The sequence below is a fragment of the Podarcis tiliguerta genome, assembly GCF_965153285.1.
Source record: "Podarcis tiliguerta genome assembly, chromosome: 18".
NCBI classification, from domain to species: domain Eukaryota; kingdom Metazoa; phylum Chordata; class Lepidosauria; order Squamata; family Lacertidae; genus Podarcis; species Podarcis tiliguerta.
In genome coordinates, this window is record NC_139551.1 from 283,375 (window position 1) to 309,739 (window position 26,365).

At 50.4% G+C, this 26,365-nt stretch overlaps 1 protein-coding gene across 11 annotated transcripts in view; it reads left to right on the forward strand.

Annotated features, from left to right (window-relative positions):
- Positions 1-280: 280 nt before the first annotated feature.
- The window catches only part of MYO9B (myosin IXB), a 51,824-nt gene continuing 25,739 nt past the window's right edge, over positions 281-26,365 (forward strand). For 6 of the 11 annotated variants that reach the window (XM_083421323.1, XM_083421326.1, XM_083421329.1 and 3 more), the window contains exons 1-8: positions 283-395; positions 14,706-15,602; positions 22,445-22,539; positions 22,801-22,863; positions 23,376-23,475; positions 24,630-24,730; positions 25,355-25,484; positions 25,860-25,949. In XM_083421323.1, the coding sequence (XP_083277449.1) occupies positions 14,751-15,602; positions 22,445-22,539; positions 22,801-22,863; positions 23,376-23,475; positions 24,630-24,730; positions 25,355-25,484; positions 25,860-25,949 (1,431 nt within the window). In that variant the 5' untranslated portion in view covers positions 283-395; positions 14,706-14,750. Of the gene's footprint in view, positions 396-14,705; positions 15,603-22,444; positions 22,540-22,800; positions 22,864-23,375; positions 23,476-24,629; positions 24,731-25,354; positions 25,485-25,859; positions 25,950-26,365 lie in introns of those variants that run through there. The other 5 variants (XM_083421324.1, XM_083421328.1, XM_083421320.1 and 2 more) reach the window with 2 other exon arrangements.

The window sequence follows — 26,365 nt, forward strand, 5'->3', positions numbered from 1 at the left end:
GTTTCTGGAAAAAATATCCATATAACATTTTAATAGTAATAATAATAAATTTTTAATACAATTTTTTTTTGACAGAATGAAATCCCCATATCTCTTTTGTGTATTTCTGAAGAATCACTAATTCACCCAAATCCCCTCTTGAGTTAACCATTCCCAGCCGAGGAAGGGCACCGGGCGGCGCTCGGGCTTCGCCTGGCGGTTTGCGCCTGCGCGGCCGTCCCTCGCCTTCCGCTTCCGGCTCCCTCTTCCGCGCCTGCGCCGTGGCGTCCTCCAACCCGGAAGTGGCCGCCTCCGCGGTGGGCGGGAAGCGGGCGAGGGCGGGGCGAGGCGGCTCCCGGCCGTCGCCTCTCAGCCGCGGGGAGCCAGACCGGAGGAGCCGCCGGCCTCGCTCGCAGGTAGGGCGCGGGGAGAGAGGGGGGCGCCGAGGCGACTTGGGGGGTTTCTGAGGTCATTTCTGTGGGGCGGGGTTCTGAGGTACGGTAGCTTGGGGGGCTGTGAGTTAACCTGTGGGGTTTCTGAGGGGATTTGAGGGGTCTGAGGTAATTCAGGGGGGGTCTGAGTTAAATGTGGGGTTTCTGAGGTCATTTCTGTGGGGCGGGGTTCTGAGGTACGGTAGTTTGGGGGGCTATGAGTTAACTTGCGGGGTTTCTGAGGGGATTTGAGGGGTCTGAGGTGATTGGGGTTTTTTTTTTAGGTAATTCGGGGGGGTCTGAGTTAAATTTGGGGGTTTCTGAAGTTATTTGGGTGGGTTTCTGAGGTCATTTCTGTGATGTGGGGTTCTGAGGTACGGTAGTTTGGGGGGGGTTTCTGAGGTGATTTAGGGGGGTTTCTGAGGTAATGTTTCTCCCCCCCCCCCCCAGCTTCGTGTACCACCTCTAAGAAGGCGCCTCCCTTGGGTGGGGAACTGAGGCTGCAGGAGTTTTCTCCTGGGGGGGGCATTTAGAAGACACCCCCCCAGAATAATAATAATAATAATAATAATAATAATAAAATAAATAAATAAAAAGCCAGGTCCGAGGCCCCTTGGCTCTCTTCCACACACGCTCCCCCCCCCCCAGTAAAATACCTGAGGGAGCCTCCCCAAAAGAAGTTGAAAGGAAGTGCCATTCAAATGGGGGGCGTGTCATGTGGTCGAGGGGGCGGGGCTTAGCTCCCCCCCACCCCCAATGTTATGTCCAAGGGGGCAGCAAAGACACGTTTGCTGAGCTAGTTTGGGGGGGGGGTTGCTTGGGGTGGGGGGGACATTCTGGGTGTGTGTGTGTGTGTGTATATATATATATATATATGCAGGTTTTGGTGTCCTCGGGTGTCTTCCCGTGTAAAAGTTGGGGTGTCTAGGCGACGTTTCGACGAGGTCTCACTCGTCATCTTCAGGCTGGTGCTTTCGGCTTCTTGTTACTGGAACAGAGCAGGATCTCAGTGTTTGAGTTCCTATAAATACTGTTGAGGAGGTGTGGTGTATAGCCTCCAATGTTCTGGGCAGAGAGGAGGTTCCCAGGCTAGTGTGCCTTTTCTTCTTTTGTTCCTTAATTACTTGAGGGATATCTTGAGTGATTTCTTGACCTACGAGAAACTAGAAATCCGAAGAGCCACCATCTTATGTGATCTCTTGTTCCTACGCAACTGCCGAGACAACAACTTAATTCCCACATGCTTCCAACTTAAATTCCACTCTAAAACCCCAGCTACCGAAAGGATCCTGAAACGAACTGAACTATCTCTAATCAGAAACGAACTACACAAGAAAAGATACCTACTAAACCAAACCAACAAAGATCTACTCACTCTTCACCTCAAACTCTGTAACAAAATCCACCCTGCACTCTGGGACAAATGCAAACAACTAGCCGTCTGGAGAGCTGAAACGGAGACCTCACACAAGACAGACACACACACCAACAAACTCCACAAACTAGAGAAACGCCAGAAGCCCAGCCACCCTCCACAACAACCCATGAAACAAACAGTACATAACATATCAGACAGGATCCTCACCTCAACTGAAACCAAAGTACTCTCCAAAGGTTTCAACTTTGCAGTCGCCCCGAGACGCATCCCCACGGAAAACATCATATGCGGAGTCGAAGCTAGCCTAACCAAAATCAATCCAGATGAAGCCAATAAAATCAGACTTGAAGTCACCAACATCCTCTGCTCCAGCAAACCACCCAGAAGCAATTTACACAAAGAAGAACAGAAAGCACTCACCAACCTGAGGAAAGACAACAACATAATCATTCTCCCAGCAGACAAAGGTAATGCCACTGTTGTGATGAACACATCGGACTACCAAGCAAAACTATCAAATCTACTCCAAGACCCTACCTACCAACCTATAAAAACAGATCCCACCACCTATCTGGAAAAAACCACCAAATCCAAAATAAAAGCCTCTCCTATCAGTGAAGAAATCCAGCTAAGAATCATCCCCAGAGAAAAATCATCCAGATGCCCCAAACTCTACGGCCTCCCCAAGATACACAAAGAAGGAACACCACTCAGACCAATAGTCAGCTCCATAGGCTCACCTCTACAAAATCTCGCTAAATTTCTCGCCAAGCAACTTCAGCCCTATGCAGAATCCATCTCTTCACACGTTCCAAACTCCTTCCAGTTCATAGAAACAATAAAGAAGCAAAACCTACAACCCAATGACCTACTTGTGAGCTTCGATGTTGTATCTCTCTTCACACAAGTGCCCATTAATGAAGCCTTGACAGCCATTCAAAACAAATACAATCCCCCCGAATACATCTTGGACCTGACCAACCACTGCCTAACCAACACGTACTTCATCCACAATGGACAAAGATACAAACAGATAGAAGGAGCACCTATGGGATCACCCCTCTCACCGGTCATCGCTAACCTGTACATGGAACACTTTGAAACCAATGCTTTAGACAAGTCAGAACACAAACCCAAACTTTGGCTCAGATATGTTGACGACACCTTTGTAATTTGGCCACACGGGAAGGAAAAACTGGATAGCTTCCTCACACATCTCAACAGCCTACACCCCAAAATACAATTCACTATGGAAATAGAAGCCAACAACCAACTTCCCTTCCTTGACGTCCTAATCTACAAAAAACCTGATGGCTCCCTAGGACACACTATCTACCGGAAAAAAACACACACCAACCGCTACTTACATGCACAATCACACCACCACCCTGCACAAATAAACTCCGTAGCCAAGACTCTCATCTCCAGAACCAAACGCCTGGCTGACGAAGACCACTTGACAACTGAGTTACAGAATCTCTCAAATGTGTTAATTGCCAATGGATACCAGCAAAACAGGGTTACGAAGCTAATCCAAAAAGAAACACCCCCCAAAAACCAAGACACAGAAGAAAACAATGGCATAGCCCTCCTTCCTTATATCAAGGGCACTACAGATAAAATTAGCAAAATCCTCCATAAACACAATATCAAAACAGCCTTTTGCACCAACCAAAAAATAGCCAATATCCTCAGAAACCCCAAGGATAAAATTCAGTTGGAAAACCAAGGGGTCTATGAAATACCCTGCAAAGTCTGCCCAGCCACGTACATTGGACAAACAAACAGACGAATAAATGCACGGATCGCAGAACACAAGAATGCCGTCAAAAAAGAAGAAAAAACTTCCTCTCTTTTCCAACACATGAAAGAAACAGGACACGAAATTAATTTTGCAGATTCCAAATTGCTCTTTAACATGGAACATCACCACAAGAGAATAATCATGGAAGCCATCGAGATAGAGAAACACCCTCACAACATGAACAAGCGTGACGACACATCCCGCTTGCCAGACATCTGGAAATTAGCCCTCCCCACAAAATCTGACACCAGATCCAGAGGCACACAGAACGCCATCACCAATCAACCACACCAGACCCAAACCCAGACCCTCTCCACAGATAAATTACAGACACCATCCAGTAGCCAAACCAGGGTGGCACCTCCGGATGCTGCACCCCCCTGCAATCCCTACACAGATCTGGCTGGCACAGGCCACAAAACCACAGCTCGCCCCTATACACGAAGCCAAGCCAGAGCACAACCAAGTGCAGTACAGCCATCTTCTCAGAAAAACTCTTCACAAAGTTCAAGAGTTCAAGACACGAAGGCTTTAGCAACTAATCCACACCTAATGACCCACCTAAGTGGGATTCAGGAAATCACTCAAGAAATCACTCAAGATATCCCTCAAGTAATTAAGGAACAAAAGAAGAAAAGGCACACTAGCCTGGGAACCTCCTCTCTGCCCAGAACATTGGAGGCTATACACCACACCTCCTCAACAGTATTTATAGGAACTCAAACACTGAGATCCTGCTCTGTTCCAGTAACAAGAAGCCGAAAGCACCAGCCTGAAGATGACGAGTGAGACCTCGTCGAAACGTCGCCTAGACACCCCAACTTTTACACGGGAAGACACCCGAGGACACCAAAACCTGCATTCCTGTACCCGTGAAAATCTACGAAAGCATATATATATATATATATATGGTATATGTTATAGGGAACACATATATATATAATATGGTATGGTATAATATGTTTGTGTGTATATTACATGTACATGTGTGTATATATATAATGTATATATTATGTTATAGGGTACATACAAATGTAAGGTATGATATGATATGGTTGAGTATATATCGCATATATATGTGCATAGGTGTGTATATATAATGTATATATTGTGTTATACAGTACATACACACACAATGTAATATAATATATGGTACGATATATGTTTGAGTGTGTATAACATATATGTGTGTATATATAATATAACATTGCATTACATTATGCTATACTATACTGTACTATACTATATTTTGCTATATTATTATATACACTGCTTTTTTTCTAAAAAAAATGTTTAGGGGGACTCTTCATTTTGACTCCAGGAAATCACCATTTTATAGTTCACATTGGGAAAAATAAATACAATAAACAGACAAAAGTACAAAGATTCACATAATGTTTAGGGGTACACGTCCCCCCAGAAAAAAGCACTGTGTGCGTATAATATTTTGATTGCTTTCTCTCGGTCAATTACCAGTAGAGAAGATAGGGAAGAAAACAGAGTGATACATGATACATTAAGTATACTATGAAATGTAGATTTAAAAACAATGGGAAATGTTTTTACAACAATGAGAAATATAAAATCACCACATTAAAGGGGGAAGAAAACAAGGTAATTTTCGAGCCCCACATTGGGCAAAAAATTCCTGCCTTGCTGGGGGTTCCATCTCTACAATCCTGTTGTTATTTTAGAGTCCTCCATCGCGACATATTGTGGAAGTGAATCCCATAATTTCAGTACATACCGTGTGTGATACAGTGATTTATTTGGTCAGTCCTGGATCCCAAGGTGAGGGATTTACCTGAAAGCCCAGAGCTTTGGGGGCACGGGGGGGGCATTGCAGGTAGTTGGACGCTGTACTTTTCCTATTATTATTATTATTATTATTTTCAAGACTACCCATCTTGAGGTTGCTTATCCAGAGAGGGACCCTGTGAGCTGCCTTTATATATCTTTTTTTGTCCATGCGGATCTGGGCTGAGTGCGAGTGACGGCATCTTTACCTCTTGCTCCACTTTATTGGTTCCTTGTGCTGGAAGGAAGAGGTGGCCTCATTTTGGAGCCCTTCTGCTGCTGCCTCTGTTTCAGGGGCTGGGCCTGGTGTGTACAACCTGGGAGATCCTGCCGCTTCCTGCCAGGATTTTGGGGCGACTCTTCTCCCTTCCCTGCAATTAAGGCTGGGAGTTGGTGGCTGGGCTCTCCCGCCAGCAGCCTTGGGCTACGGATCCCGGTTTCTGGAGAGCAGTCCCCCTTTGGCGGCGGGGGGGGGGGGGCTGTGCCATCTTGCATCACTTTGCCTCGCGGATGCATTACTAATAGGGCCGCCCCCCCATTCGGAGCGCCATTCAGAGTGACTGGATTTATTACAGTGGTAGGAAAGGGCTGGTGGTGCTGTCTGATTTTGTTTATTCCCCCCCCCCCCCGGCAGACCTAGGAAGAACTGAAAACAGCCAGTTGGCACCACTGCTCTCCTAGCTGCCCCCCCCCCCCGTGTGTCTGTTTGGAATTTGCTCACCAGCGCTCAAGAGAGCAGAGATTTTTGGGGCTGGTGGGGTTGGGTGCGCGTCCGAAGATGATATCATGAGGCAGCAGAGCAGAGCGCTCACACCCTTATGTGGTTTGGGCAGCAGGCTCTGCGCCTTGCGTCAACTTTGTAACTAACAGATTTCTCTCTCTCTCTTCCCCTCCCCTCACACCCCCTCTGCACATACCAGCCCCCCCCCCCCAATCTGTGGGGGATAAGTTAGGGCAAGAAATACCAGAAATATCAAGCTCTATTTTTGAAGAGGTTGTACTTCTTGACAGTTTCCTGTCAAGGCGAAAGTGCGGGGAGTGGGGGACGGACGGGACACAACACTAGTGTGGCTCAGTGGACGCACTCTTAGAATCTAGCCAATTGTAGTTTTGTGAGGGGCAAACTACAGTTTCCAGAATTTTAATTTGGGGCAGGGTGCGCTTTAAATTTATGGCGCAGGTGCTTCTGAGGCAAGGCGGGTGTCAACACACAAGGAGAGCCTCATTTATCGATGTTCTGTGCAGCGAGGGAAAGCAGGGTTTTGTTTCGTTTTGAATTGAGGAATGCCCAATAAATTTGGTTAGGAGGCCTCTAATGCTTGACTGTATTTTTCAAAATAGGATTTTGGCGAGGTTTCCACCCTTGCCCACTCGCCAGCCGTGCAGCTGCCACCTCTAACCCTCCCTTCTCCCTCAAGGTGTTCATGAGAACAAGATGGAGAGAGTTCTTGTCTCTACTGGCTTGAGGAAGTGATGGGATGTGGATTAAATACCCCAGTGCTCTCAGTTTGATAAGCAGACACCTTGGGTGGCTGTGTGTGGCTGTCAGCTGTGGGAAAAAAGTGTTTAAAAGTTTCTGCATGGTTTCGCTTGCTTTCAACCTCTCGCTGCGAGATCTTTCCTAACCTCCGACTTCAGAGGTGCTGGTTCTTGCTTGGGGGGGCGGAAGGCAGGGGGAGTCCCCACTTTCTTTCTTCCAAACTTGGAGGAGGCCCCTTGATTCAGGAGCCTCCAAGGCTGCCTTCTCCCCTCCATCCCCCCCCCCCCGCTTCCCCTCTGCATTTTTCAGCTGCAGATGTTCTTGATAACTTCCTCTCTCTTCCAAAGTGAGCCATGCCTTTTGCTCTCTGCGTCTGGAGGATGACTAGCTGACTAAACAAAGAGATTTCTTCTCTCCCGCCTGCCCCCCCCCCCCCTTCAGAGGTTGACTCAGTTTTCTGTGTCATTCAAAGCAAACCCCGAAGCGTCTGGGCTGTGTGATAGGGGCAGAGCGCCAGGCCTCTGGGCTCTCAGACCTGCCACACAACCTTAAACATTTGTCTCCCTGAATAATTGAAAGAGGGTTACACGCTGTCTGCTGAAGTGTGTATGAAAAAGAAGACGCACATATCTGGTGGCTGAAACTTCAAGCAGACACCACTTTTTTGAGGAAAAGAGTGATTCATGGACGATGTTCGCTTGAATAATCCAGAGTATGAATAAACCGCTTGAGTCGTTGCTTCTAGCCCTCAGTTACCCACCCTTTTATTGCACTTCATGGGTCGAGGAGACTCCAGATCTTAAATTTCTTTGTGGGGACCTTTTTGGGAGAGTGCAGTGCTAGACATCTGATTTCTGACCTTGCCCCAGGACTTGCCAGGGAAGTTCTGTGGCTTCACTCCCTCTGTGGAAGTATTGAGCGGGGCAGCAATCTTGGCTGCAGGCCCTGGGTTCATATCACATACGGGGCGGTGGGAGCAGCCCCTCAATGGCTGATCTCGAGCATTCATATTCAAGGCTCTAGGTTTTAAAAAAGCTATGTGTTTCTTTCTCTTTGTTCTGACTAAGACCTGCGATGAGGTATTTAGAAACTGACACCACCACCTAGTCTTTGAGTCTGCAGATGGGGAAAACGTACAACTCAGCAGCCTTCTTATACACAACCTATGCAGACATGATCAGTGTAGGATTCCTTTTGATATGATTTCCTATATTTCTATGCTGCTTTCCATTCCAATGGACCCCAAAGCGGCTCACAATCAATAAATCGCAATAGCATGAGAGAGCACAATAGAACATCTCAACTACAGCATAAATCATATAGAATAATTAACAGATAATCAGTGAAGCAGTTGCAATCTGTAAAACACTGTGCTGCAGCTATGCACAGCCCTGTGCCCTTGGCACTGAACTGCCCAATGTTTGCACAGGGATTAGCAAATCCTTCCTTACTGTTGTTGTTTGGGTCTGTGTTTGTTTTTTTCCAAAAAAAAATCCATTCATGTCTACAAAGTCCTCCTCTTGTGTGTGTGTGTGTGTGTGTGTGCTTAGTTCTGTTTCCTAACGCCCTCAAAAGCCTTTTTAGTAGTGAAATGGAGCATGGAAGCTCTGGACTTTAGCGATGCTGCTGTAACACAATACAGCACTCAGACAAAGGTGGTCCTGTTGCCTTTCAAAGGGAAGCTCCTTAAATATTTTAGGCCCAGGCCTAATGGTTGTGATCTCTCTCCGTGTGTTTGTTTGTGTGTGTGTGAGAGAGAGGTGCTATCTTACAATAGTGTGAGTCCACCTAAGCTGAGTTGTCTGCTTTTGAAAAGCAAAAATTTGCGTTAACTTGTCAAAAGAGGTGATATGGGAACACCTAGCTACTTTAAGTGAATTCAAATCTCCAGGGCCTGATGAGCTGCACCCAAGGGTGCTAAAGGAGTTTGCGGGTGTAATCTCAGAGCCTTTGTCTATGATCTGGGAGAATTCCTTGAGGACAGGTGAGGTCCCTACAGACCGGAGGTGGGCAAATGTGGTTCCCATCTTCAGAAAGGGGAAAGAAGACCCAGAGCGTGACATCGCTACCGGGAAAGGTGAGGAGGCTGGTAAAATGGGGGTTGAATGAAGTACGGTAACTCTTAGGTGGATTTGTAGCTGGTTGACCGACTGAACCCAAAGAGTACACATTAATGGTTCCTCATCATCCTGGATAAAAGTAACAAGTGGGTGCTGTCGGGTTCTGTCCTGGGCCTATTGTTCAACATCTTTGTAAACGGCTTGGATGAAGGAATTGGGATGCTCACCAGATTTGCAGATGACACCAAACTGGGAGGGGTAGCCAACGCCGCAGAAGACAGAATCAGAATTCAAAGTGACCTCAACAGACTGGAGAACTGGACCCAAACAAAATGAATTTCCATGGGGACAAATGTCAGGTTCTGCACTTCGGCAGGAAGAACCAGATGCACAAATATAGGATGGGAGAAACCCGGCTCACTAGCAGGACATGTGAAAAGGATCTAGGGGTCTTAGTGGACCACAAGCTTAACATGAGTCAACAGTGTGATGCAGCAGCAAAAAAAGCAAATTCTATTCTAGGCTGCATCCACAGAAGTCTAGTGTCCAAATCAAGGGAAGCCCTAGTCCCACTCTGTTCAGCCTTGGTCAGGCCACACCTGGAATCCTATCTCCAGTTCTGGGCATCACAGTTTAAGAAGGATGTTGACAAGCTGGAAGGTGTGCAGAGGAGGGAGACCAAGATGATCAAGGGTCATAGCTGGGTGCTAGGATACCTGCTTTGCCTTCGAAGGCACCATCTTCAATCCCAGGCATCTCCAGGTGGAGCTGCTGCCTGTCAGTGTAGACAATGCTGAGCGTCAGGTGAACCAGAGGTCTGACTCTGTGCAGCAGCTTCCTGTTTAAACCAGTCCTTCAGGCACAATCATGAGGACTAGAATCTTACTGCCCTTCTCATACAAATCAAGTAAGTTGCTCAGGAGTGGGGCATCCTCTTTGCAGACAGGCAGTCCCAAGTTCAGTCCGCAGGAACCCCAAGTCGGGGTGGGAGTGGTCTCCTGTCTGAAATCGAGGAGAGTTGTTGCTGCCAGTCAGTGTAGACTATACTGAGCTGGGTGGAGCGAATGGTCTGAGCTGGTACAGAGCAGCTTCTGGAGTTCCTCTATAGTGGACCCGTCATGTTTTCAGCAGCCTGGAGGAGTTCTCGGTTTCCTTTTGCCATAGCTTTGGGATCTCTGCCCTTCACAACTCCGGGGCCTTCAGAAATCTCCCATCTCTGTCGGCAGGGACAGAAAGGCCCATATTTGTAAATAAAGTGTGTGAGTCGATGGAGGGGTTTTTTTTGGGATGAGATATTTGAGGCTGTTGCTTGTGTGACGATTCTGCCTCCTCCAGAGGGGGCGGCAATAAACCCCAGTTTAGCAGGGAAGAACTTACTGGGCCAAAGTGGTTCACTTGCAGAAATGTGCCTTTTATTCCCCCACCCACCCCCTGGCTGCCCAGTTTTGCTATAATGGTAGCTTTCCCTTTTTAGCATTGGCATGATTCATTGGTTAAACATGCAGCTCAAAATTACGGGTTTATGTAGACTAAACCGCTGCCTCGGACAGATTGGCGGGATGGGATGGGGACAGACACTCTGCCGTGTTTTCCAGAGGCTGTGATATGCACAAGGTAAGAGTTCTCTGCGCGCTTTGCAAATCCTTTGACGCCGAGGTGCTTTCCGCCAGGTTGTACAGGGAAGCCTTAGACCTTGAGAAACGGCCTCAGAATTTTGTCTGCAAAAGGCTCCGGCAAATTACTTTCTACGAAGCCAGAAACTTGCTTCCCTTTTCTCTGCTGCTTCGGCTCTAGCCCAAATAGCAGCTCCCCCCTCTTAGCCGAGCGGCCCTCCCTTGGCAAACAGACCATTGCTCCAAATTGGAAGAAGCTGTAGTTCTCCGTGCCCAGGAAAGGGCATTCGCTGGCACCAGAGCCTTCTGAAAACCTCCAGAGGAAAGCGATTCCACAGCTTCCCCTCCGTGGCTTAGCTGAAGGAGAAGTAAGCGGAGTTTCCTATGTGTCATGCCTTCCCCTTGGGAGGAAGGAGGGAGCTCTCCGGGTCCTCATCTGCCTTGAGAGCGGGGCGGCCTCCCTCCACTCTGGTAAGAACTCAAGACGTGCCTGGGGAGAATTTGCCCGACCCTTGACTTCTCCCCTAAGTAGGCGTGTTTCCTAAGCGGTCACGTTGCAGCCGGCTTGTTCCGCCAGAGCCCACGGGCAGCGAGAGACAAAGCCGTGTCTGTTCCTGGCCTCCCTTTTCAGGCAGCACGGGGTGCCTGCTTTGGCTAAATCGACGGGTCACAGAAACGGCCTGGCGGTGGGTGGGTCCTGCCTTGCCTCACTTCTGTCAGTGGGGAGGCAGCCGTTCACCCGTTCCTGTTTGCAGCCCCCTTTCCTGCCATCTTCCTGAGGCTCAGGTAACCTGTCCCTCTGCCTTCCAGGATTTGCGACAAGGCTGCCCATTTTGTTTTGTATTTCCTAGGGGAGGGAAGCAGAAACGCCACTTCCCTACCCGTTGGAGAAAGGGGGCAGAGGCATGGGAGCTCAAGAACAACTCTCCCCACTTGTGGTACCCAGTGACCAGAATTCAGGGGCCTACTGCTGCAACTATCTCCAGTGTGGCTATTAGCCGGGGGTAACCTTCTCTTGGGACGTGGGTGACGCTGTGGGTAAAAGCCTCAGCGCCTAGGGCTTGCTGATCAAAAGGTCAGCGGTTCGAATCCCCGCGGCGGGGTGCGCTCCCATTGCTCGGTCCCAGCGCCTGCCAACCTAGCAGTTCGAAAGCACGCCAGTGCAAGTAGATAAATAGGGACCGCTTACTAGCGGGAAGGTAAACGGCGTTTCCGTGTGCTGCGCTGGCTCGCCAGATGCGGCTTTGTCATGCTGGCCACGTGACCCGGAAGTGTCTCCGGACAGCGCTGGCCCCTGGCCTCTTGAGTGAGATGGGCGCACAACCCCAGAGTTTGTCAAGACTGGCCTGTACGGGCAGGGGTACCTTTACCTTTACCTTTAACCTTCTCTTGAAGACAGGAGTGCCTGGCGTGCTCTGGTCCATGGGGTCACAAAGAGTCGGACACGACCAAACAACAACAACAAACCTTATCTTGCATAAAACACTGCAGAGCACTGCACACGTTCCTGGGTTCTTTGTGACCTTTTAATTGGGCCTAATGACAATGCATTTTATCCTCTTGTCTCCTTTGGGGAGAACAAATGAGAGCAAACACTCATCCCTTGGCCTGTTTCTCCCTGCCTTCTTTTGTGCTGCTTTGATGACGCCTGGCTGCTTTTCAGGCTCAGGACTCGCTTTTTGGAAAGCATCTTTTGAATGGCACTGCTGCCTGCTAAAACCCTGGGGGTTATGGAGCTGCTTGTTTCCTTCTGTGGCTCAGAATATCCTGGAGGGCAAGTGCTCCTTGGTGATAAGATGACAGGGCCAGTTGTGGTCGGGGCAATTGAGTGTGGCTGGTGTGACAGAGGAACCCAGACCTTGCCAGGCTGCCTCTCCCATTGAGTACAACGTGATGGGCAGCTGACAGCTGACTTTCGGTGTCACAAAAAGGCTGTAAATGGTTTGTTATTGCTGTATTAGCAAGGAGGGCATGCGAAAAGCTGTATATCTGTGGTGTGGAGAAAGCAGATAGGGAGAGGTCTTCTCCCATTGTCGCACTGGAATTTGGGGCCGAATGTTGGAAGGTTCAGGGCAGACGAAAGGAAGACCTTATTCACATAGGCACTGAAGAATTTGTTCCCACAAGATGTTAGTAATGACCTCCAATTTACATGGCTCAAAATTGAGGCAAATATACCATCACAGGCTGTAAGCTATGATGGTGCCTCTGAATGTCAGTTTTTGGGAATCGCAAGCTGGTCTCCATCCTGCTTGTGGGCTTCCCTTGGGGGGCAGCTGCTTAGCCACTGGGCTAAATGGACCCTCTTTGGCCTGATCCTGCTGCTAAGTTCTTCTTCAGTTTTTAACACAATGCTGTCATTTTGCTCCCCAGGACAGGTGATGGCGAGGTGTTCTTGTTTCAGGCACCAAAATAACTAGGTCAGAGGAGGGTACGCGTGGGGAAAGGAAACACCCATCTGCTCTTCTGCTCCAGGCACAAAAATGTGTGAAACCGACCCTGGCGACTGGCTCTGCCAGTCAATGTTCTGGAGAATTGCAGAATCACAGAGTTGTAGAGTTGGAAGTGGGGTGCAAAGGGCCGTCCAACTCCCCTTTCAGCTTGACCATGGCGATTCAGCCATGCTGCTTTCCTTCACCCTGCCCATCTGCTTGGGCGTTCAGTTTTTACCTTCTCTCGCAGCTCTGTGTTGGGCTGCTTTTACAAGTTTTCTTAAGGTGTGGCTCCTCCCATCGAGAACTGCAGTTAATTCTGTGTGCACAGGGCTCTTTAAAAAAATGTCACTGTCCATTTGCACAGGTGTCTGCATTTTGGGGTCCCTCTGCGCCTGTGCTCCGAGGCTGAGATTGGCCTGTCAGTTGGGCGGCTGTGGCTGCTGTTGCCTCGTGCTTCTCTGCATCCCTGCTCTAAACAAACTGGAAGCTTTTTTTAGGGTTGTATCAAATGAGTAGACCCAATGAAGTTATAGGGCATTACAAACTCTGTTGCATCTGTATCACTGGGGGGCTACTGTTGAGTAGAACTTGTTTGATACAACCATTGGAAAGTACTTTTTAATGAAATGCTTGCAAATGTTTCAAGATACGGCAATAACATTCTTGACAGCGGATTTTAAGGGGGAAAGTGAAGGCACTCGGAATTGTTACCATCCTTGACTGCGAATGTATGTACCACTTCAGACTAATCACGTGAAAGAAGCTAATTGCAGCTTCTGATTTGCAGATTTGATTACTGCCATGTTCATTCCAGCTGCTTGGTTTGGCATCTTACAATGTCACTAGCTAATGTTACGGATTTCTTTTAAAATGGGAGAAACTTTTCCACTGAAAAATGTGTTGTAGAAATTTCCCCTGAGGTGGGAAAGATCCCCCACATTGTACCATGTCCCTTGGGACATCAGAAATCCAAGGTGATGGTAGTTTGGGCTTGCCTAGACCTGGAGCAACGCTGGTGTCTTCAAGGAGCTTAAAAAAACAAAGTCATATGTGTCCCTTTGCCATTTATCCGGAATCTTCCCCATCCAAAGCAGCCTTTGTGTATTGGAGAGCTTGATTTTGGGTATGTTTTTGCCCAGGCTTTGCCGCAGAGACTGGGAGCAGCTTGTAACAAACAGTGCAAACTGAATGTTCCTGCTGTGAGGTTGCATGTCATCTCTGCCCCAGGAGCAATGGCCCTGGCCCCTTTCCAGATGCTGCCGACTCCCAGCCACATTGGTCACCTCGTCTCTACAGACGCTTCTGCTGGTGTTCACAGGACCAAGGATGGCTCCTGACATCTCCACCATCTCTAAGTTCTCCAAGTTCTTCACCTAGCTCAGGGTTGTCCTCTGAACTAGCCGGATGTTCAGTCAGTCCCAGTCAGTCCATCATTTGAAAAAATGAGACTTCAGAGCCGTCTTGCTCCAAAATGGCAACTAGGCATTCCGTTTTGGCGGCTGCAACCGCAGTTTAAGGAGCCGTTTTGTGCCCTGCTTATATATCTTGAGTTTCTAACGCTGCCAGTGAGGTAGGTTAGGCTGAGAGAGAGTGACTGGCCCAAAGTCACCCAGTGAGCTTCATGGCCCAGTGGGGATTTGCACCCCGGTCTCCCAGGTCCATTGCCCAGCAAAGCCTCCGCTTTGGGATGCTCCCCTGACCCGCCTCTCTCCTTCCTTTTCCCTCCAGATACCCAGCCCCGCAGCCGAGCCCAGGGCGGTATGCCGAGGCAGGATGAGCGCGAAAGATGCCGGCGGTGCAGCTTGCCCCGAGAAGGCGGCCTACACTCTTCATATTTACCCCCAGCTCTCGGCCGAAAGCGCCTCCTGCTGCCGCGTGACGGCAACCAAAGACGCCACCACCGCCGACGTCATCCGGGACGTCATCGGCTCCCTGAGCCTGGACGTCTCTAAGCCCTACGTGCTGGTGGAGGTGAAGGAGTCGGGCGGGGAGGAGTGGGTGCTGGACGGGAACGACTCCCCGGTGCACAGGGTCCTGCTGTGGCCCCGGCGGGCGCAGGAGGAGCACCCCCGGCAGGAGGGCTACTACTTCCTGCTGCAGGAGAGGAACACGGACGGCAGCATCAAGTACGTCCACCTGCAGCTGGCCTCCGGGGAGGACGAGGGGCGGGAGGAGGAGGCGCGGCGGCTGGTCGAGCGAGGCTTCCTCCCCTGGCTGCAGGAGGACGTCAACGACCTGTGCAACCTGCCCAACCTGACGGAGGCCACGCTGCTGGAGAACCTCAAGCGGCGCTTCCTCAAGCAGAAGATCTACACCTACGCCGGCAGCATCCTCATCGCCATCAACCCCTTCAAGTTCCTGCCCATCTACAACCCCAAGTACGTCCAGATGTACGAGAGCCACCAGCTGGGCAAGCTGGAGCCCCACATCTTCGCCATCGCCGACGTGGCCTACCACACCATGCTGAAGAAGCACGTCAACCAGTGCATCGTCATCTCCGGGGAGAGCGGCTCCGGCAAGACGCAGAGCACCAACTTCCTGATCCACTGCCTCACCGCCCTCAGCCAGAAGGGCTACGCCAGCGGGGTGGAGAGGACCATTCTGGGCGCCGGGCCGGTGCTGGAGGTGAAAAGCAATCTCTCTCTCTCTCTCTGCTGTCCAGTCCTCTTTGTAACCGGGAAGGATGGGTTCGGTCTCTGGGGGTCTCAAGTGGGGAGGATTGCTTCTGTGGAGCTCAGGCCACTGGGGGACAGGAGGGGTGGCTGGTCTAGATCATAGAATCATAGAATCATAGAATCATAGAATCATAGAGTTGGAAGAGACCACAAGGGCCATTGAGTCCAACCCCCTGCCAAGCAGGAAACACCATCAGAGCACTCCTGACATATGGTTGTCAAGCCTCTGCTTAAAGACCTCCAAAGAAGGAGACTCCACCACACTCCTTGGCAGCAAATTCCACTGTCGAACAGCTCTTACTGTCAGGAAGTTCTTCCTAATGTTTAGGTGGGCTCGCTTTGAATCTGCTTAGGTCCTTACGGGAGATTCAGGGCAGGCATAGGAAAGTACAGTACATCTTTACCCAGTGCTTGGCTAAACAACAACAACAACAAAATTATTGATATGCCACCCATCTGACTGGGTTGCCCCAGCCACTCTGGGTGGCTTCCAACAAATGAAACAAAATGAGCACAGTCAAACATCAAACATTTAAAAACTTCCCCATACAGAGCTGCCTTCAGCTGTCTTCTAAAACTCAGATAGTGGTTTATTCCCTTGACATTTGATGGGAGAGGGTGCCACCACCGAGAAGGTCCTCTGCCTGGTTTCCTGTAACCTCACCTCTCACAGGGAGGGAACCGCCAGAAGGCCCTCGGAGCTGGATCTCCGTGTCTGGGCTGAACGATGGGGGTGGAGAGGCTTCGGGGTTGAGGCCATTTAGGGCTTTCAAGGTGAGCACCAACACTTGGAAGCGTAGCGGGGAGCCAGTGTAGGATTTGCTCCCACGGGCTGTCATGATGACGCCCGACTTGGATGGCTTTGAAAGAGGGTTTGACAAATGCGTCAGGCTGCCGAGGGCTACCGGCCGTGATGCCTGTGTTCTGATTCACCGGTGAGGAGAGATGCTCCTGTTGTCTCCAGCTCCCGCTTGCAGCCTTCCCCTGGGGTATCGGGTTGGCCTTTGCGAGGACGGGAGGCTGGTCTGCATGGGCTCGCTTTGTCTGGACTCAGCTGCTGCAAGGCTCCTCTGACGTTCTTATATGGGTTTTAAGCCACTCACTATTGAGGTTTTGGACAGCTCTGAGGAAGGAAGTATTAAGACGGGGCCTTTTCCTCTGCTGGGCGCTGCTTTGTTTTCAGTGCAGGGCTCTCCTCCTGACTCTCTCCTTAGCAGCATCTTCCTCTCTCCCCCCCCCCCAATTTTCCCCCCAGGATTTCAGAGACCTCTCCTTATTTAGTCATATTTGACCCATGCTGTCTTTCACAAATGGAGATTAAGAAACAGGAGCAGGGGAGGGGGGGGGGGTCATTGGATGTTGGCTGCCGTTTTCTAGTCCTGAGCTGAAGCTGACCTCATGGCTTGGTTTTCCCTTAATCAGAGCGAGAGGCAGCAAAAGTCTCCACAAAGACCTAGCCTTTCTGCACTCTGCTTTGCATAGGCCTTTCTTTCTCACCCCCCCCAACTGCTCTTTTTCTGTCACATGCTTGCTTCTGTTTCCTAATCCTCGGAGAGCAAAGAACCCTCTTCCTCAAACAGGCTGGCTGCAGCTCAGGTGAGCGGCTTCCGTCGCTCCTGGGTCCTTGCAGACTTCCAGGGCGCTCCCAACACCAGCCTGCGCCGTTTTACCACTTCAGCACACCAGGCGCCGTCCAAATGCCTCGGGGACTCTGGATTTGAGGAAGGTTTGCTCCTGAGCCTTTTCTTCTTCCCAAGATCTCCCACAAGGTAGAGGAGATTTCGGGTCAGAGTTTCCCTTCTCCCAGATGGGCAAGCCCCACCTGCCCCTCACTTCGCTCTACAACAGGGGCAGAAACCCCCTTCTTTACCCTTGGGGCCCCTCTTGGTCTCGTCCACTCCATCCTCTGCAGCCTGTCTTCACATGCAAGGGAATCCCCTGAGGGTTTGAGACCCACCAACACCCCTCGCCTGGTTTAGCCAGCCAGTTGAAGCCGCTCCCAGGGTGTGGCCGTTACTGCACGCTGACAGCTGAGTGCAGGGGGGGGGGGACCAAAGGTGGACAAACTACCCCCAGAAGGAGCATGAAATGCCCCCCACCAGAGGTCTCTCCCCCCTGTAACGCCCTGTACACCCCAGAGCAGTTTACAATAGTAGTACATGAAACCGTATGTAAAAAAAAATGAGCCAGCTGTTGTGGAAATGTGTATTCCTAGTTGCCTGAAGGAACAGACAAATTCCCAGCAGGTGCTTAAAAATGGAAAGAGAAGGGATCTGCTCAGTTCAGGAGCCTGCAGGAAAAGCGCTCTATTCCTCCTATACATGGGAGGAGCACCTGAGAGACTTTCTTCCGGTCGCAGCTCAGGTTTCAAGTTCTTAAGGACCACTGGAGAAGGGAGCCAGTCATTCAGTAGCAGAGCAGCCACTTTGCAGGCAGACTGTCCCTGGTTCTGCCCCCCCCCCTTTATCTCCTGGCAGGAAGGAAAGACCCCTGGAGAGCGCAGACCACCTTTGGCTAAACAACGGATTAGTCTGAAGTGGGATGAGACAGTTTCTTGCGTTCCTCAGAATAAGCATAATAATCCTTTTCCTGTGCTGCAGACCAGTCAGCTCTATTATTTGCATTTAGAGCCTTTAATCTGGGTGGGGTTCCAGAAACATAATAAAATAAATACTGTTAAAAGCAGAAAATAACAACGGGGGGGGACGGGGGACGGGACACAGCCACTGTGAAGCTTTAAAGCAAGCCGGCTCAGGCTTCTTGCTGTCCTGGCGCCTGATGTCCAAATGTCTCTGCATTTTTATCTGAATATTTTATTTGTGTGACACCCAGGTCTGTGGCTGCTTGCTTGAGATCCCCAGAACATAAGAGCCAGCAGGATCAGGCCAAAGGAGGCCCCCTCTAGTGCAGCGTCCTTGTTCTTACGGTGGCCTGCCAGATGCCTGCAGGAAACCCACAAGCAGGAACTGAGCCCCAGAGCTTTTAACTTGGCGCTGGGGAAGCATTTGTGGCCCTCCTGCTCCCAAGCACCATCAAACCCAACAGCCACCATGGCCCAGGCTTCCGTGGAGGAGGAGGATGATGATGGGAGTAGCATCTGGAGGGGCCACAGGTGCTCTGCCTGTCCTCTGCTGCAGCCTTTCTCAACCTTGGGCCCCCAGCTGTTGTTGAGACTACAGCTCCCACCACCCCTAGCTAGCAGGACCAGCGGTCAAGGATGATGGGAGTTGTAGTCCAGCGACATTCAGAAAGGCTGCTCTCGTGAGTTTCTCAGCAAGGTTTGCGAGTTGGCTCGGACACCTAAATAAGCTCCGCTCTCTTAGCATCTCTGATTTCTTAAGCCCAGGTAAGGAGGATCCACCTCAGCTGGCAAACGGAGACAGGCGCTGCCCCCCCCCCCAAGAAACCTTGCTTCCATTCATAAAGTGACTTGGGCAGGATGCTTCAGAGCTCCTGCATGGTGCGTCCGTCCCTCCCCCTCCCCTCCCCACCTCCGCCAGAAAGCAGAAGTGAAGATCTCTGAGGCTGGGCTGCCTCTTTGAGCTTCTTCCACTTGTGGTCTGTCGGCCAAAACAGGAAGGAGGTCGCTGCTGTGGGGAGCCCCTTCGGGATCAGCTGATGGCATGGCATTGGTTGCTACTAACTCATTCAGACTTTCGGAGGGGGAGAGGGGAAGGGAAGTCTTTCAGGTTCCATTTGAGGGAAAGTTAAGAAGAGCCCGATGGCTGAGGCCAGCGGCCCATCTAGTCCAGCGCCCGACTGGGCGGCTCTTCTGAGAAGCCCACAAGTTAGGGCCACGTGAGCGCAAGAGCCCCCTCCCCTCCTGTGGTTTCCTGCAACTGGTAGCATTGCTGCCCCCAGCAGTGGCATCAGAGCATAGGCATCATGGGTGCCTTTGGGAGGGTGCGGCAGATGGTACTGAGGGTCTTCAGATGCTCTGAAATATCATAAGGAAACGCGAGGACTCCTCCCAGAATGCCTGTGTGGCTGCAGGCTGTTTGTGAAGCTGAGATTCTTGTGCAGTAGCTGGGAAGAAACACCCCCCCCCCACACACACATCTGCCTCCAGAAATTCATTTCTTGGAAGTTTCCGAGAAAGGGCTCTTGCTCCGATGCTTTCAGAGTCATGCCTGCCTTCTGGCAGGGGGAAGAGAGTTCTGCGTTGAGCCAGACTCATCTCAAGCCCTTGGCTTCCATGGCTTCAGGGATGACTTCTTCCGTGCCACTGGACTCGCCAGGGGATGAAGCCCAATGAAATGGGGGCCGGGGGCCGGGAAGAGAGCTACTGGCAGCCTTTTGGGGCACAGATTCTGTCCTGACACTGTGGGTAGCATTTTGGAGAGAGTTTCTTTTTCGTTCTCTTAATCTAGCAACTTACTTTGGGTTTTGGTGGGGGTGGGGGGTTTTCTCTGAGAGGCTGTAAGAATAGGTGGATACCCTTCCTCAAAAATAGCCACATTTCGCTGCCACGGACATGGTTTGGGGACTTTATATGGCCCAGCTTGGGTTTATTTTTTATTTTTTTTTAATCAGCTTTGGAGAATTTGCTCTGTAGTTGGGCTAAATACCACACAGATGAGGTCATCACACTCTTGGGTTCCTTTCAGAAAACCATAGGCGGCTTACATGGGTAATTGTAAAAGGGGCGGAGAGGAAATTAGGAGATCGGTCAGGGCAGATTGAGCTTTTAAACCCAGGCTTCCCAGTTCAAAATTCACGGTGTTTCTCAAAATGACCTCAATGCATCCTGTTGGAACAACGAAAAACCTGGCGGTTTGCAACAAAATGGAGCCTGCGTAAATCTAGGAATGTAACCTAAAGTGCAGGGAGGGAGTTGGGGATTGAGCTCTCAGCAGTCCTTGAAGCCAGTGGGTCAAAGGTCTTGGATGGTGGTGGTGATGATGATGGCATCTGGTAACATCTGGAGGGCCACAGACCTTCCTCACCCCTGACCTAAAGCCTCCTTTAGTCATCCAGCCAACAGACGTTCAGCTGTGAGGAAAGATTGCAGCATCCGGGTCTTTATAGTAAAGAGGAAAGGCGAGTGAGAGGTGACTGTCCAGTTTATAACATTCTGCATGGCTTGGAGAAAGCGCGTTCTTCTCCCTCCCTCATAACGCTAGAATTCATGAAGTGAAGCTGAATGTTGGAAGGTTCAGGACAGACGAAAGAAAAGGCAGGGTTAGACTGTGGAACTCCCTCCCACAGGAGACAGTGGTGGCAGGAGGCACCCGCTGCCTGTTGTCTCGCACCAGCCCTCTTACCAAAGCCCTCCTGCAACCTTTCGGAGTTGAATTGTTCTGGAAGCCCCCTTTGCTCTTGGTTTGGTGTGGTTTTTGTTCCTTTCCTCATCTCTCCCCTCCGTTTCTCCCTTTCGTCCTGGGTTCAGCCCAGGGGGTTGCAGCTGATGGGGAGGAGGTCATCAAGTCAGTAGGTTTTCTGAGAGAGGAGGGTGAGGGAAGGCCCTAACTTCCGCTTTTTAAAAAAAGAAACAGCCTGGCTTATTCTTCTGATGTCACAAGGAGGTTGTGTTGGTGGCTCTGTGACTCTAGGATAAATGAGTCAGCCCCAGTTTGGGGTTGGTTTCCGCCCAGGCCTGTGAGCTGTATGCTAAGTGTTGTGGGTGTTGCAGCCAGCTGCCTGCCACAACGCAGGAGTGTGTGTGTGTGTGTGTGTGTGTGTGCGCGCACTTGCAGGAGGAGAGTAGGTGAGAAAGCTGTTTGGTCCAGCCTTCGTGCCTCGTTTCTGGCATGCATCTCTCTCTCGAGAGACAACAGAGTGAACCTCTGGGGGTGAAATCAAACTGTAACCTCCACCGGGCTGAAACCTGGGCAGGGTGGATGGGCTGCCAGACGACAAGACGTCCCTCTCGGCCTCACTGATGGGGTCCAAAGGAGGACTGGTGCTGAACTTAGTTTTACAAGCAGGATAAATTTATAGAGTACGGTTTTCTGGATTTAAATAAGACTGGGTGATGTGCTGCCAGCACTTTGAGCTGTGTGTGTGTGAGAGAGAGAAAGAGCTTTGTTACTCTATCCGAGTGTCAACAGCACCTGCTGAGTACAGAAAATCTCTGGTTTAATCCTGGCTGCCTTTAGTTATTTGAGTAGGGAAGAGGAACAATTCAGCTCTATATAAGCATGGACCATGAGGACTAGAATCGTACATTATTTTTAGGGCAAGGGCCGCAGCTCAGTGATAGGGCGTAGGCTTTGCTTGCTGAATGTCCCAGCTTCAATCCATTTAGGACTGAGATTGTCAGCAAGAAACCCTGAGAGCTACTGCCCATGAGTGTAGCCGAGGGGGGAGGGGGAGCTGCCCCCCATCAAGTAAAGGTAAAGGGACCCCCGTCCATTAGGTCCAGTCGCGGCCGACTCTGGGGTTGCGGTGCTCATCTCGCTTTCCTGGCCGAGGGAGCCGGTGTGCAGCTTCCGGGTCATGTGGCCAGCAGCACTAAGCCGCTTCTGGCGAACCAGAGCAGCGCATGGAAACGCCCTTTACCTTCCCACCAGAGCAGTACCTATTTATCTACTTGCGCTTTGAGGTGCTTTCAAACTGCTAGGTTGGCAGGAGCAGGGACCGAGCAACGGGAGCTCACCCCGTCGTTGCGGGGATTTGAACTGCCAACCTTCTGATCGGCAAGTCCTAGGCTCTGTGGTTTAACCCACAGCGCCACCTGCATCCCTCCCCCCATCAAGTAAATAAGTAAAAATACTTAACTGACCAATGTTACTGTCAGTCATTTCTGAACTTTGCTGCAGACATTTGCCTCATTATTTCACTTCACTGCAGGCCTTTGGAAACGCCAAGACAGCCCACAACAACAATTCCAGCCGGTTTGGGAAGTTCATCCAGGTCAACTATTTGGAGAACGGCATTGTCCGGGGGTGAGTGCAGCTTCCAGGCTCTTGGGGGGGGGGTTTGTCCTCGCTGTTTCACAAAGCAGTTGTCCTCCCCCAGCAGAATATGGCTGGGAGTGAGAACCCCTCTCTTCCTTCCCCACCCCCCCCCCATGTCGTTCATGAGGAAAATGGCCTGCCTGGCTCCACAGATTCTAGCAGCATAGAACCTTGTTGTGGGGGGGGGGGGGCAGCTTGTCTTTCTCCCCCCCCCCCCATTCACTCTTTTTTTCTCTTGGTGGATTCCAGGGCTGTGGTTGAAAAGTACCTGCTCGAAAAATCTCGCTTGGTGTCCCGGGAAAAGAACGAAAGGTGAGGAGAAAGTTTGTGGTTTAACTTGAAATACATGGTGCGTTTTACACTTCGGAAAAGGGAAAGTCATCGCTAATAAACTATTATTATTATTATTATTATTATTATTATTATTATTATTATTATTATGCACCCAGAGTAGGATAATGGTGGATGAACAAGGGAGGGCTCAAATAATTCAGAAGCCAGAAATCTATTAAGACGTGCAAAATCCCTGGGACCTGGGCTTGAATCTCAACAGCCAGACACTGCCTTTAAGCCTAATACACTGTGTAGCTTGTTGTGAAGATAAAATGGGCGCACTCAGGGGTGTAAACAGGAACCGGCAGATAGCTTCCCAAATCTGCAGAGGCCCATACCTGTCCAGGGGGTCCGTTGACCATCTTCTGGATCCACTCCAGTCTGGTTTCAGGAGCACATGCAGAAAGGTGCGCAAGCTATGGAAAGAGCGAGCCAAGCGGCTTCTGTTAACAGGCGTCTGTGTGTGTGTGTGTTTGCTCTCCTTCCTGAAGGAACTACCATGTGTTCTACTATTTGCTGCTGGGCGTCAGCGAGGAGGAGCGTCAGGAATTCCACCTCAAGCAACCCGAAGACTATTTCTACCTCAACCAGGTACACAAAGGCCCTCCTTATGCGAGCCTGGCTGGGACAGATGGAAAAGGCGCTTTTGTGTCTGCTCCACGCTCCAGAGGTAGGGGGGGGGGACCCCAAACAGGCCTCCTTTGTTCCCACTCGAGTGTTCAGCAGGGATCGCCTTGCTCAGCCCCAGAAGGCCAGAGGTCGCAGGTCTTGAGCCGGGTTTCCTAGCCGGGTCAGGCCTGATGCAGCCAGCCGGACACCCCACTCTTGAGCAACACGTGCCTCCCTCTTCTTTTATAAAAAAAAGATTATCCTTGTTTTATTCATGATATTTAATACTAACACACACACATCATAGAATCGTAAAGTGGGGTGGGACCTCCTCTAGTCCACCCCCTGCAATGCAGGAATCTCAGCTAAAGCATCCACGGCAGATGGTTCCCCAGCCTCTGCTTACAAACTTCCAACATGCACCATCAGATCCAACAGATTTTTGGGCATTGAATTACAAGAGGATCTGTCCTGGAGTGTCAACACAAGGGGGCTTGTGAAGAAGGCGCAGCAGAGACTGTATTTTTTGAGAATACTAAGGAAAAACCATCTTCCGCAGAAACTGCTGCTTGCCTTCTATCACTGTGCCATTGAGAGCGTGCTCACTTATGGCTTATGTGTGTGGTACGGAAGCTGTACTACCCAGGACAGGATGGGGTTGCGCAGGGTTGTTAAGGCAGCAGAGAGCATTGTTGGCTGCCCACTCTCCACCTTAGAGCAGATTTATGCCACAAGGTGCCATAGGAAGGCACTGGACATAGTAAAAGATCCATTGCATCCTGGTCACTGTCTCTCCGAGCTCTTGCCGTCGGGACGGAGATACAGGACGATGAAGACAAGAACGAGCCATCTTAAGAACAGCTTCTTCTCCAGAGCGATCTCGGCCCTGAATGGGAAGCCCGGACTTTGAAAGTCATCTAATCTCCCTTGCTGTATTTTGCTATATTGTTTAATTAGTGTTTTTATGGAGCAGCCAAGTAATTTCGTTGTCCCCGAAGGGGGCGATGACAATAAAGATATTATTATTATTATTATTATTATTATTATTATTATTATTATTATTATCTTTTGAGGGAGACCACAGTTTTGTTTCTGTGCTTAGACTTTGGCGTTCATTTACTTTCTTCTTCTTGCAGCATAACTTGAAAATTGAAGATGGGGAAGACCTCAAGCACGACTTTGAGCGGTTAAAGCAAGCCATGGAGATGGTCGGCTTCCTCCCGGCGACCAAAAAGCAGTGAGTGCATAAGAAGATGGGGAAAGCCCTGCGAGAGGCGGGTCAGGCGCACAGTGGAGAACTAGATGCCCCAAAGGGAAGCCTCCCATGCCAAAAACATTTGTGTTTAGACAAGTCTACCCAGATATTTAGAAAGTTGCAGCCAGTTTTATTTTTTATTGTGCCGCCCATCTAGGGATGCGGGTGGCGCTGTGGGTTAAAGCCTCAGTGCCTAGGTCTTGCCGATCGAAAGGTCGGCAGTTCGAATCCCCGCGGCGGGGTGCGCTCCCGCTGTTCGGTCCCAGCGCCTGCCAACCTAGCAGTTCGAAAGCACCCCCGGGTGCAAGTAGATAAATAGGGACCGCTTACTAGCGGGAAGGTAAACGGCGTTTCCGTGTGCTGCGCTGGCTCGCCAGATGCGGCTTTGTCATGCTGGCCACGTGACCCGGAAGTGTCTCCGGACAGCGCTGGCCCCTGGCCTCTTGAGTGAGATGGGCGCACAACCCTAGAGTCTGGCAAGACTGGCCCGTATGGGCAGGGGTACCTTTACCTTTATGCCGCCCATCTAACTTGAGTTGCCCTGGCCACACCTGCACATGCAAGCTGGTGTCTTCAACTCTAGTTTCTGTGCTTTTCTTTCTCCAGGATTTTTTCCGTCCTGTCTGCTATTCTGTACCTGGGGAACGTCACCTACAAGAAGCGGGCGGCAGGTCGGGACGAAGGCCTGGAGGTCGGACCCCCGGAAGTGCTGGACATTCTCTCCCAGCTCCTGAAGGTTCCAGACCCCTCCTCATTAAGAAAATCTGCCGATTGATTGCGGGGGGGGGGGGGTATGGAGGGGACAATGACACCCAACATTTTACTTATTATTCCTCCCAAACATTTAGTTCTCTCATTCTTCTTTTCTGGAGGGCCACGGAGGTTCTCCATCCGTGATCCAGGAGTGGTGGAGGTTTATCTTGGAGGGGGGGGGATATATGTGGCCTCCAGATGCCGAACTCCCATAAATGTAATGGATATATTTCATGGACTGAGGGAGCAGCTCCCTGGGGGATGCTCTGGGCAAAGGGGTAGCAAACCCACTGCAGGCTGTCTTCCTCTCTCAGGTCATTCATTCCTGATCTTGCTCCCGCCCTCTCCACTCTTCCAGGTGAAACGTGAAATCTTGGTGGAAGTATTAACGAAAAGAAAAACGGTGACGGTGAACGACAAGCTGATCCTGCCCTACAGCCTCAGCGAGGTGAGTTGGCATGTGCTCAGAGCTAGCTAGCGAGGGTTACTGATAGAGCGCAGAGAAAGGCAACATTAATTTCTTTAGGAGTAGGTTGGATCACAGGGTGAGCTGAGCTGATGGGCTTCTTTATTTCGAGGTTAGGACAGTTCTCATGATTTGTAAGAAAGCAACTAAAAAAAAAGGAGAGAAGTGTCATAACAGCGGGAGTCACAGAGATACAGCTACAGCAGATAGGACATGGGTGGCGCTGGGGTCTAAGCCACGGAGGCTCTTGGGCTTGCCAGTTGGAAGGTCGGCAGTTCAAATCCCTGTGACGGGGTGAGCTCCCGTTGCTTTGTCCCAGCTCCTGCCAACCTAGCAGTTCAAAAGCGCACCAGTGCAAGTAGATAAATAGGTACCGCTGCAGCAGGAAGGTAAATGGA